Source organism: Salvelinus fontinalis, chromosome 7 (genome assembly GCF_029448725.1).
Source record: "Salvelinus fontinalis isolate EN_2023a chromosome 7, ASM2944872v1, whole genome shotgun sequence".
Taxonomy (NCBI): Eukaryota; Metazoa; Chordata; class Actinopteri; order Salmoniformes; family Salmonidae; genus Salvelinus; species Salvelinus fontinalis.
In genome coordinates, this window is record NC_074671.1 from 208,086 (window position 1) to 222,021 (window position 13,936).

The 13,936-nt window shown below is 43.7% G+C and overlaps 1 protein-coding gene across 1 annotated transcript in view; it reads left to right on the forward strand.

Annotated features, from left to right (window-relative positions):
• The window catches only part of mbtps2 (membrane-bound transcription factor peptidase, site 2), a 45,880-nt gene that overhangs the window by 15,703 nt on the left and 16,241 nt on the right, over window positions 1-13,936 (forward strand). The window contains exons 5-6 of the mRNA XM_055928139.1: window positions 9,949-10,076; window positions 12,939-13,057. Coding sequence (XP_055784114.1) covers window positions 9,949-10,076; window positions 12,939-13,057 — 247 coding nt within the window. The remainder of the gene's footprint in view (window positions 1-9,948; window positions 10,077-12,938; window positions 13,058-13,936) is intronic.

The following is a 13,936-nucleotide window of genomic DNA, read 5'->3' on the forward strand; positions in this document are numbered from 1 at the left end:
CTGACCATGCTGTAACTGAGTCACTAACTCTGACCATGCTGTAACTGAGTCACTAACTCTGACCATGCTGTAACTGAGTCACTAACTCTGACCATGCTGTAACTGAGTCACTAACTCTGACCATGCTGTAACTGAACTGAGTCACTAACTCTGACCATGCTGTAACTGAACTGAGTCACTAACTCTGACCATGCTGTAACTGAACTGAGTCACTAACTCTGACCATGCTGTAACTGAACTGAGTCACTAACTCTGACCATGCTGTAACTGAACTGAGTCACTAACTCTGACCATGCTGTGACTGAGTCACTAACTCTGACCATGCTGTAACTGAGTCACTAACTCTGACCATGTTGTAACTGAGTCACTAACTTTGACCATGCTGTAACTGAGTCACTAACTCTGACCATGCTGTAACTGAGTCACTAACTCTGACCATGCTGTAACTGAGTCACTAACTCTGACCATGCTGTAACTGAGTCACTAACTCTGACCATGCTGTAACTGAACTGAGTCACTAACTCTGACCATGCTGTAACTGAACTGAGTCACTAACTCTGACCATGCTGTAACTGAACTGAGTCACTAACTCTGACCATGCTGTAACTGAGTCACTAACTCTGACCATGCTGTAACTGAGTCACTAACTCTGACCATGCTGTAACTGAGTCACTAACTCTGACCATGCTGTAACTGAGTCACTAACTCTGACCATGCTGTGACTGAACTGAGTCACTAACTCTGACCATGCTGTAACTGAACTGAGTCACTAACTCTGACCATGCTGTAACTGAACTGAGTCACTAACTCTGACCATGCTGTAACTGAACTGAGTCACTAACTCTGACCATGCTGTAACTGAACTGAGTCACTAACTCTGACCATGCTGTAACTGAGTCACTAACTCTGACCATGCTGTAACTGAGTCACTAACTCTGACCATGCTGTAACTGAGTCACTAACTCTGACCATGCTGTAACTGAGTCACTAACTCTGACCATGCTGTGACTGAACTGAGTCACTAACTCTGACCATGCTGTAACTGAACTGAGTCACTAACTCTGACCATGCTGTAACTGAACTGAGTCACTAACTCTGACCATGCTGTAACTGAACTGAGTCACTAACTCTGACCATGCTGTAACTGAGTCACTAACTCTGACCATGCTGTAACTGAGTCACTAACTCTGACCATGCTGTAACTGAGTCACTAACTCTGACCATGCTGTAACTGAGTCACTAACTCTGACCATGCTGTAACTGAACTGAGTCACTAACTCTGACCATGCTGTAACTGAACTGAGTCACTAACTCTGACCATGCTGTAACTGAGTCACTAACTCTGACCATGCTGTAACTGAACTGAGTCACTAACTCTGACCATGCTGTAACTGAGTCACTAACTCTGACCATGCTGTGACTGAACTGAGTCACTAACTCTGACCATGCTGTGACTGAACTGAGTCACTAACTCTGACCATGCTGTGACTGAACTGAGTCACTAACTCTGACCATGCTGTAACTGAACTGAGTCACTAACTCTGACCATGCTGTAACTGAACTGAGTCACTAACTCTGACCATGCTATAACTGAACTGAGTCACTAACTCTGACCATGCTGTAACTGAGTCACTAACTCTGACCATGCTGTAACTGAGTCACTAACTCTGACCATGCTGTAACTGAGTCACTAACTCTGACCATGCTGTAACTGAACTGAGTCACTAAGTCTGACCATGCTGTAACTGAGTCACTAACTCTGACCATGCTGTAACTGAGTCACTAACTCTGACCATGCTGTAACTGAACTGAGTCACTAACTCTGACCATGCTGTAACTGAGTCACTAACTCTGACCATGCGGTGACTGAGTCACTAACTCTGACCATGCTGTGACTGAGTCACTAACTCTGACCATGCTGTAACTGAACTGAGTCACTAACTCTGACCATGCTGTAACTGAACTGAGTCACTAACTCTGACCATGCTGTAACTGAACTGAGTCACTAACTCTGACCATGCTGTGACTGAGTCACTAACTCTGACCATGCTGTAACTGAACTGAGTCACTAACTCTGACCATGCTGTAACTGAACTGAGTCACTAACTCTGACCATGCTGTAACTGAACTGAGTCACTAACTCTGACCATGCTGTAACTGAACTGAGTCACTAACTCTGACCATGCTGTGACTGAGTCACTAACTCTGACCATGCTGTAACTGAGTCACTAACTCTGACCATGCTGTAACTGAGTCACTAACTCTGACCATGCTGTAACTGAGTCACTAACTCTGACCATGCTGTAACTGAGTCACTAACTCTGACCATGCTGTAACTGAGTCACTAACTCTGACCATGCTGTAACTGAGTCACTAACTCTGACCATGCTGTAACTGAGTCACTAACTCTGACCATGCTGTAACTGAGTCACTAACTCTGACCATGCTGTAACTGAACTGAGTCACTAACTCTGACCATGCTGTAACTGAGTCACTAACTCTGACCATGCTGTAACTGAACTGAGTCACTAACTCTGACCATGCTGTAACTGAACTGAGTCACTAACTCTGACCATGCTGTAACTGAGTCACTAACTCTGACCATGCTGTAACTGAGTCACTAACTCTGACCATGCTGTAACTGAGTCACTAACTCTGACCATGCTGTAACTGAGTCACTAACTCTGACCATGCTGTAACTGAACTGAGTCACTAACTCTGACCATGCTGTAACTGAACTGAGTCACTAACTCTGACCATGCTGTAACTGAACTGAGTCACTAACTCTGACCATGCTGTAACTGAGTCACTAACTCTGACCATGCTGTAACTGAGTCACTAACTCTGACCATGCTGTAACTGAGTCACTAACTCTGACCATGCTGTAACTGAACTGAGTCACTAACTCTGACCATGCTGTAACTGAGTCACTAACTCTGACCATGCTGTAACTGAACTGAGTCACTAACTCTGACCATGCTGTAACTGAGTCACTAACTCTGACCATGCGGTGACTGAACTGAGTCACTAACTCTGACCATGCTGTGACTGAGTCACTAACTCTGACCATGCTGTAACTGAACTGAGTCACTAACTCTGACCATGCTGTAACTGAACTGAGTCACTAACTCTGACCATGCTGTAACTGAACTGAGTCACTAACTCTGACCATGCTGTAACTGAACTGAGTCACTAACTCTGACCATGCTGTGACTGAGTCACTAACTCTGACCATGCTGTAACTGAGTCACTAACTCTGACCATGCTGTAACTGAGTCACTAACTCTGACCATGCTGTAACTGAGTCACTAACTCTGACCATGCTGTAACTGAGTCACTAACTCTGACCATGCTGTAACTGAGTCACTAACTCTGACCATGCTGTAACTGAGTCACTAACTCTGACCATGCTGTAACTGAGTCACTAACTCTGACCATGCTGTAACTGAACTGAGTCACTAACTCTGACCATGCTGTAACTGAGTCACTAACTCTGACCATGCTGTAACTGAACTGAGTCACTAACTCTGACCATGCTGTAACTGAACTGAGTCACTAACTCTGACCATGCTGTAACTGAGTCACTAACTCTGACCATGCTGTAACTGAGTCACTAACTCTGACCATGCTGTAACTGAACTGAGTCACCATCTCTGACCATGCTGTAACTGAACTGAGTCACTAACTCTGACCATGCTGTAACTGAGTCACTAACTCTGACCATGCTGTAACTGAACTGAGTCACTAACTCTGACCATGCTGTAACTGAACTGAGTCACTAACTCTGACCATGCTGTAACTGAACTGAGTCACTAACTCTGACCATGCTGTAACTGAGTCACTAACTCTGACCATGCTGTAACTGAGTCACTAACTCTGACCATGCTGTAACTGAACTGAGTCACCAACTCTGACCATGCGGTAACTGAACTGAGTCACTAACTCTGACCATGCTGTAACTGAGTCACTAACTCTGACCATGCTGTAACTGAACTGAGTCACTAACTCTGACCATGCTGTGACTGAACTGAGTCACTAACTCTGACCATGCTGTAACTGAACTGAGTCACTAACTCTGACCATGCTGTAACTGAACTGAGTCACTAACTCTGACCATGCTGTAACTGAGTCACTAACTCTGACCATGCTGTAACTGAGTCACTAACTCTGACCATGCTGTAACTGAGTCACTAACTCTGACCATGCTGTAACTGAGTCACTAACTCTGACCATGCTGTAACTGAGTCACTAACTCTGACCATGCTGTAACTGAGTCACTAACTCTGACCATGCTGTAACTGAGTCACTAACTCTGACCATGCTGTAACTGAGTCACTAACTCTGACCATGCTGTAACTGAACTGAGTCACTAACTCTGACCATGCTGTAACTGAACTGAGTCACTAACTCTGACCATGCTGTAACTGAACTGAGTCACTAACTCTGACCATGCTGTAACTGAACTGAGTCACTAACTCTGACCATGCTGTAACTGAACTGAGTCACTAACTCTGACCATGCTGTAACTGAACTGAGTCACTAACTCTGACCATGCTGTAACTGAGTCACTAACTCTGACCATGCTGTGACTGAGTCACTAACTCTGACCATGCTGTAACTGAGTCACTAACTTTGACCATGCTGTAACTGAGTCACTAACTCTGACCATGCTGTAACTGAGTCACTAACTCTGACCATGCTGTAACTGAGTCACTAACTCTGACCATGCTGTAACTGAACTGAGTCACTAACTCTGACCATGCTGTAACTGAACTGAGTCACTAACTCTGACCATGCTGTAACTGAACTGAGTCACTAACTCTGACCATGCTGTAACTGAACTGAGTCACTAACTCTGACCATGCTGTAACTGAGTCACTAACTCTGACCATGCTGTAACTGAGTCACTAACTCTGACCATGCTGTAACTGAGTCACTAACTCTGACCATGCTGTAACTGAGTCACTAACTCTGACCATGCTGTGACTGAACTGAGTCACTAACTCTGACCATGCTGTAACTGAACTGAGTCACTAACTCTGACCATGCTGTAACTGAACTGAGTCACTAACTCTGACCATGCTGTAACTGAGTCACTAACTCTGACCATGCTGTAACTGAGTCACTAACTCTGACCATGCTGTAACTGAGTCACTAACTCTGACCATGCTGTAACTGAACTGAGTCACTAACTCTGACCATGCTGTAACTGAACTGAGTCACTAACTCTGACCATGCTGTAACTGAGTCACTAACTCTGACCATGCTGTAACTGAACTGAGTCACTAACTCTGACCATGCTGTAACTGAGTCACTAACTCTGACCATGCTGTGACTGAACTGAGTCACTAACTCTGACCATGCTGTAACTGAACTGAGTCACTAACTCTGACCATGCTGTAACTGAACTGAGTCACTAACTCTGACCATGCTGTAACTGAACTGAGTCACTAACTCTGACCATGCTATAACTGAACTGAGTCACTAACTCTGACCATGCTGTAACTGAGTCACTAACTCTGACCATGCTGTAACTGAGTCACTAACTCTGACCATGCTGTAACTGAGTCACTAACTCTGACCATGCTGTAACTGAGTCACTAACTCTGACCATGCTGTAACTGAGTCACTAACTCTGACCATGCTGTAACTGAGTCACTAACTCTGACCATGCTGTAACTGAGTCACTAACTCTGACCATGCTGTAACTGAGTCACTAACTCTGACCATGCTGTAACTGAGTCACTAACTCTGACCATGCTGTAACTGAGTCACTAACTCTGACCATGCTGTAACTGAGTCACTAACTCTGACCATGCGGTAACTGAACTGAGTCACTAACTCTGACCATGCGGTAACTGAGTCACTAACTCTGACCATGCTGTAACTGAGTCACTAACTCTGACCATGCTGTAACTGAGTCACTAACTCTGACCATGCTGTAACTGAGTCACTAACTCTGACCATGCTGTAACTGAGTCACTAACTCTGACCATGCTGTAACTGAGTCACTAACTCTGACCATGCTGTAACTAAACTGAGTAACTAACTCTGACCATGCTGTAACTGAACTGAGTCACTAACTCTGACCATGCTGTAACTGAATTGAGTCACTAACTCTGACCATGCTGTGACTGAGTCACTAACTCTGACCATGCTATAACTGAGTCACTAACTCTGACCATGCTGTAACTGAGTCACTAACTTTGACCATGCTGTAACTGAGTCACTAACTCTGACCATGCTGTAACTGAGTCACTAACTCTGACCATGCTGTAACTGAGTCACTAACTCTGACCATGCTGTAACTGAGTCACTAACTCTGACCATGCTGTAACTGAGTCACTAACTCTGACCATGCTGTAACTGAACTGAGTCACTAACTCTGACCATGCTGTAACTGAACTGAGTCACTAACTCTGACCATGCTGTAACTGAACTGAGTCACTAACTCTGACCATGCTGTGACTGAGTCACTAACTCTGACCATGCTATAACTGAGTCACTAACTCTGACCATGCTGTAACTGAGTCACTAACTCTGACCATGCTGTAACTGAGTCACTAACTCTGACCATGCTGTAACTGAGTCACTAACTCTGACCATGCTGTAACTGAGTCACTAACTCTGACCATGCTGTAACTGAACTGAGTCACTAACTCTGACCATGCTGTAACTGAACTGAGTCACTAACTCTGACCATGCTGTAACTGAGTCACCAACTCTGACCATGCGGTAACTGAACTGAGTCACTAACTCTGACCATGCGGTAACTGAGTCACTAACTCTGACCATGTTGTAACTGAGTCACTAACTCTGACCATGCTGTAACTGAGTCACTAACTCTGACCATGCTGTAACTGAGTCACTAACTCTGACCATGCTGTAACTGAGTCACTAACTCTGACCATGCTGTAACTGAGTCACTAACTCTGACCATGCTGTAACTGAGTCACTAACTCTGACCATGCTGTAACTGAGTCACTAACTCTGACCATGCTGTAACTGAGTCACTAACTCTGACCATGCTGTAACTGAACTGAGTCACTAACTCTGACCATGCTGTAACTGAACTGAGTCACTAACTCTGACCATGCTGTAACTGAACTGAGTCACTAACTCTGACCATGCTGTAACTGAACTGAGTCACTAACTCTGACCATGCTGTAACTGAACTGAGTCACTAACTCTGACCATGCTGTAACTGAACTGAGTCACTAACTCTGACCATGCTGTGACTGAGTCACTAACTCTGACCATGCTGTAACTGAGTCACTAACTCTGACCATGTTGTAACTGAGTCACTAACTTTGACCATGCTGTAACTGAGTCACTAACTCTGACCATGCTGTAACTGAGTCACTAACTCTGACCATGCTGTAACTGAGTCACTAACTCTGACCATGCTGTAACTGAGTCACTAACTCTGACCATGATGTAACTGAACTGAGTCACTAACTCTGACCATGCTGTAACTGAACTGAGTCACTAACTCTGACCATGCTTTAACTGAACTGAGTCACTAACTCTGACCATGCTGTAACTGAACTGAGTCACTAACTCTGACCATGCTGTAACTGAGTCACTAACTCTGACCATGCTGTAACTGAGTCACTAACTCTGACCATGCTGTAACTGAGTCACTAACTGACCATGCTGTAACTGAGTCACTAACTCTGACCATGCTGTGACTGAACTGAGTCACTAACTCTGACCATGCTGTAACTGAACTGAGTCACTAACTCTGACCATGCTGTAACTGAACTGAGTCACTAACTCTGACCATGCTGTAACTGAACTGAGTCACTAACTCTGACCATGCTGTAACTGAGTCACTAACTCTGACCATGCTGTAACTGAGTCACTAACTCTGACCATGCTGTAACTGAGTCACTAACTCTGACCATGCTGTAACTGAACTGAGTCACTAACTCTGACCATGCTGTAACTGAACTGAGTCACTAACTCTGACCATGCTGTAACTGAGTCACTAACTCTGACCATGCTGTAACTGAACTGAGTCACTAACTCTGACCATGCTGTAACTGAGTCACTAACTCTGACCATGCTGTGACTGAACTGAGTCACTAACTCTGACCATGCTGTAACTGAACTGAGTCACTAACTCTGACCATGCTGTAACTGAACTGAGACACTAACTCTGACCATGCTGTAACTGAACTGAGTCACTAACTCTGACCATGCTATAACTGAACTGAGTCACTAACTCTGACCATGCTGTAACTGAGTCACTAACTCTGACCATGCTGTAACTGAGTCACTAACTCTGACCATGCTGTAACTGAGTCACTAACTCTGACCATGCTGTAACTGAACTGAGTCACTAACTCTGACCATGCTGTAACTGAACTGAGTCACTAACTCTGACCATGCTGTAACTGAGTCACTAACTCTGACCATGCTGTAACTGAGTCACTAACTCTGACCATGCTGTAACTGAGTCACTAACTCTGACCATGCTGTAACTGAGTCACTAACTCTGACCATGCTGTAACTGAGTCACTAACTCTGACCATGCTGTAACTGAGTCACTAACTCTGACCATGCTGTAACTGAGTCACTAACTCTGACCATGCGGTAACTGAACTGAGTCACTAACTCTGACCATGCGGTAACTGAGTCACTAACTCTGACCATGCTGTAACTGAACTGAGACACTAACTCTGACCATGCTGTAACTGAACTGAGTCACTAACTCTGACCATGCTGTAACTGAACTGAGTCACTAACTCTGACCATGCTGTAACTGAACTGAGTCACTAACTCTGACCATGCTGTGACTGAGTCACTAACTCTGACCATGCTATAACTGAGTCACTAACTCTGACCATGCTGTAACTGAGTCACTAACTCTGACCATGCTGTAACTGAGTCACTAACTCTGACCATGCTGTAACTGAGTCACTAACTCTGACCATGCTGTAACTGAGTCACTAACTCTGACCATGCTGTAACTGAACTGAGTCACTAACTCTGACCATGCTGTAACTGAACTGAGTCACTAACTCTGACCATGCTGTAACTGAGTCACCAACTCTGACCATGCGGTAACTGAACTGAGTCACTAACTCTGACCATGCGGTAACTGAGTCACTAACTCTGACCATGTTGTAACTGAGTCACTAACTCTGACCATGCTGTAACTGAGTCACTAACTCTGACCATGCTGTAACTGAGTCACTAACTCTGACCATGCTGTAACTGAGTCACTAACTCTGACCATGCTGTAACTGAACTGAGTCACTAACTCTGACCATGCTGTAACTGAACTGAGTCACTAACTCTGACCATGCTGTAACTGAACTGAGTCACTAACTCTGACCATGCTGTAACTGAACTGAGTCACTAACTCTGACCATGCTATAACTGAACTGAGTCACTACCTCTGACCATGCTGTAACTGAGTCACTAACTCTGACCATGCTGTAACTGAACTGAGTCACTAACTCTGACCATGCTGTAACTGAACTGAGTCACTAACTCTGACCATGCTGTAACTGAGTCACTAACTCTGACCATGCTGTAACTGAGTCACTAACTCTGACCATGCTGTAACTGAACTGAGTCACTAACTCTGACCATGCTGTAACTGAGACAAAACTGATATCCACCAGACTACAAGGATTACGTTCATTTGAGATTAAAGTTTATTTCACCCCATCACTTCAGAAAGCAAATAAAATAATTCAAATGTTTAAGGATCTTCTTTTTTTTTTTTGCGATTTAACTTTCACGTACTCCAACCAGCGATTCACTTCCTCATCGTCGTTGTGTAGTACGGGGGCTCTGAAAAAACCTGTTTTATTTCTCCCAGAAACACCAAATACCTCCTTTGGAAGTGTAGACGCTCTCAATATTGTGATGTTGTACACATGAAGAAAGTGTACCTTTTTAAAATAGTGTGTGTGTGTGTGTGTGTGTGTGTAGGGAGCAGGTACGTGTGAATGGTTTCGGTGTGTTTGTTTTCGTGGTGTATCCCGGAGCTTTCGTAGATCTCTTCACCACACATCTCAACCTCATCTCACCTGCCCAACAGCTACGTATCTTCTGTGCAGGTAAGATTCTCACACACACATCTAAACTAAGAGAGTGTGTGTACTATTGGGTAGCATCTAAACTAAGAGAGTGTGTGTACTATTGGGTAGCATCTAACCATACACATCTAAACTAAGAGAGTGTGTGTACTATTGGGTAGCATCTAACCATACACATCTAAACTAAGAGAGTGTGTGTACTATTGGGTAGCATCTAAACTAAGAGAGTGTGTGTACTATTGGGTAGCATCTAACCATACACATCTAAACTAAGAGAGTGTGTGTACTATTGGGTAGCATCTAACCATACACATCTAAACTAAGAGAGTGTGTGTACTATTGGGTAGCATCTAAACTAAGAGAGTGTGTGTACTATTGGGTAGCATCTAACCATACACATCTAAACTAAGAGAGTGTGTGTACTATTGGGTAGCATCTAACCATACACATCTAAACTAAGAGAGCGTGTGTACTATTGGGTAGCATCTAAACTAAGAGAGTGTGTGTACTATTGGGTAGCATCTAACCACACACATCTAAACTAAGAGAGCGTGTGTACTATTGGGTAGCATCTAAACTAAGAGAGTGTGTGTACTATTGGGTAGCATCTAAACTAAGAGAGTGTGTGTACTATTGGGTAGCATCTAAACTAAGAGAGTGTGTGTACTATTGGGTAGCATCTAACCACACACATCTAACCTAAGAGAGCGTGTGTACTATTGGGTAGCATCTAAACTAAGAGAGTGTGTGTACTATTGGGTAGCATCTAACCTAAGAGAGTGTGTGTACTATTGGGTAGCATCTAAACTAAGAGAGTGTGTGTACTATTGGGTAGCATCTAAACTAAGAGAGCGTGTGTACTATTGGGTAGCATCTAAACTAAGAGAGTGTGTGTACTATTGGGTAGCATCTAAACTAAGAGAGCGTGTGTACTATTGGGTAGCATCTAACCATACACATCTAAACTAAGAGAGTGTGTGTACTATTGGGTAGCATCTAAACTAAGAGAGTGTGTGTACTATTGGGTAGCATCTAACCATACACATCTAAACTAAGAGAGCGTGTGTACTATTGGGTAGCATCTAAACTAAGAGAGTGTGTGTACTATTGGGTAGCATCTAACCTAAGAGAGCGTGTGTACTATTGGGTAGCATCTAACCATACACATCTAAACTAAGAGAGTGTGTGTACTATTGGGTAGCATCTAACCATACACATCTAAACTAAGAGAGTGTGTGTACTATTGGGTAGCATCTAAACTAAGAGAGTGTGTGTACTATTGGGTAGCATCTAAACTAAGAGAGTGTGTGTACTATTGGGTAGCATCTAAACTAAGAGAGTGTGTGTACTATTGGGTAGCATCTAAACTAAGAGATTGTGTGTACTATTGGGTAGCATCTAAACTAAGAGAGTGTGTGTACTATTGGGTAGCATCTAAACTAAGAGAGTGTGTGTACTATTGGGTAGCATCTAACCATACACATCTAAACTAAGAGAGTGTGTGTACTATTGGGTAGCATCTAAACTAAGAGAGTGTGTGTACTATTGGGTAGCATCTAACCTAAGAGAGTGTGTGTACTATTGGGTAGCATCTAACCATACACATCTAAACTAAGAGAGCGTGTGTACTATTGGGTAGCATCTAACCTAAGAGAGTGTGTGTACTATTGGGTAGCATCTAACCATACACATCTAAACTAAGAGAGTGTGTGTACTATTGGGTAGCATCTAAACTAAGAGAGTGTGTGTACTATTGGGTAGCATCTAACCACACACATCTAAACTAAGAGAGCGTGTGTACTATTGGGTAGCATCTAAACTAAGAGAGCGTGTGTACTATTGGGTAGCATCTAAACTAAGAGAGCGTGTGTACTATTGGGTAGCATCTAAACTAAGAGAGCGTGTGTACTATTGGGTAGCATCTAAACTAAGAGAGTGTGTGTACTATTGGGTAGCATCTAAACTAAGAGAGCGTGTGTACTATTGGGTAGCATCTAACCATACACATCTAAACTAAGAGAGTGTGTGTACTATTGGGTAGCATCTAACCTAAGAGAGTGTGTGTACTATTGGGTAGCATCTAACCATACACATCTAAACTAAGAGAGCGTGTGTACTATTGGGTAGCATCTAACCATACACATCTAACCTAAGAGAGTGTGTGTACTATTGGGTAGCATCTAACCTAAGAGAGTGTGTGTACTATTGGGTAGCATCTAACCATACACATCTAAACTAAGAGAGTGTGTGTACTATTGGGTAGCATCTAACCATACACATCTAAACTAAGAGAGCGTGTGTACTATTGGGTAGCATCTAAACTAAGAGAGCGTGTGTACTATTGGGTAGCATCTAACCACACACATCTAAACTAAGAGAGCGTGTGTACTATTGGGTAGCATCTAAACTAAGAGAGCGTGTGTACTATTGGGTAGCATCTAAACTAAGAGAGCGTGTGTACTATTGGGTAGCATCTAACCATTGTTTTCTGTTCATGTTGAATCAAATCATTTCGTCCACTTGGCAGGTGATCACTAAGACACCACTCTCCCTCCCTCCTCTCTCTCCCCCCTCTCGCTCTCTCCCTCCTCTCCCTCCTCTCTCTCCCCCCTCTCGCTCCCTGTCTCTCTCCCTCCCTCCTCTCTCGCTCCCTCCCTCTCTCGCTCCCTCCCTCTCTCCCTCCCTCCTCCCTCTCTCCCTCCCTCCCTCCCTCCTCTCTCGCTCCCTCCCTCTCTCTCTCCCTCTCTCCCTCTCTCCCTCTCTCCTCCCTCTCTCCCTCTCTCCCTCCCTCCTCCCTCTCTCCCTCCCTCCCTCCCTCCTCTCTCGCTCCCTCCCTCTCTCTCTCCCTCTCTCCCTCTCTCCCTCTCTCCTCTCTCTCTCTAGGGGTGTGGCATAACTTTGTGCTGTGTGTAGCAGCATTGTGTTTCCTCTTCCTGTTGCCTGTCTTCCTGTTTCCTGTTTACTACACTGGGGCTGGAGCCCTCGTCACCGAGGTGGTGCAGGTTAGTGTGGGACAGTTAACTTCTTAGGGCTGCAATCACGGTAACGGGATTGATATGACAACAGCCAATGAAAGTGCAGGGCGCCAAATTCAAACAACAGAAATCTCAGAATTAAAATTCCTCCAACATAGATGTGTCTTATACCATTTTAAAGGTAATCTTGTTGTTAATCCCACAACAGTGTCCGATTTCAAATAGGCTTTTCAGCAAAAGCACCACAAACGATTATGTTTGGTCACCACCAACTCAAAGAAAAATTCTGCCATTTTTCCAACCAAAGAGAGGAAATAAAACAAATAGAATCACTAACCTTTGATGATCTTCATCAGATGACACTCATAGGACTTCATGTTACACAATACATGCATGTTTTGTTTGATAAAGTTCATATTTATATAAAACAAATCTGAGGTTACATTGGCGCGTTACATTCACTAGTTCCAAAAACATCCAGTGATTTTGCATAGCCACATCGTTTCAACAGAAATACTCATCATAAATGTAGATGATAATACAAGTTATACACATGGAATTATAGATATACCTCTCCTTAATGCAACCGCTGTGTCAGATTTCAAAAAAACTTTACGGAAAAAGCAAACCATGCAATAATCATTAATAATAATGAGACGGAGCTCAGAACAATAGTAAAATTAGCCGCCATGTTGGAGTCAACAGAAACCAGAAAATACATGATAAATGTTTCCTTACCTTTGATGAACTTCATCAGAATGCAGTCCTAGGAATCACAGGTCCACAATAAATGCTTGATTTGTTCGATAATGTCCGTTATTTATGTCCAATTAGCTACTTTGGTTAGCGCGTTTGGTAAAAAATTCCAAAGTCACAAAGCACGTCCACTATAACGTGACGAAATGT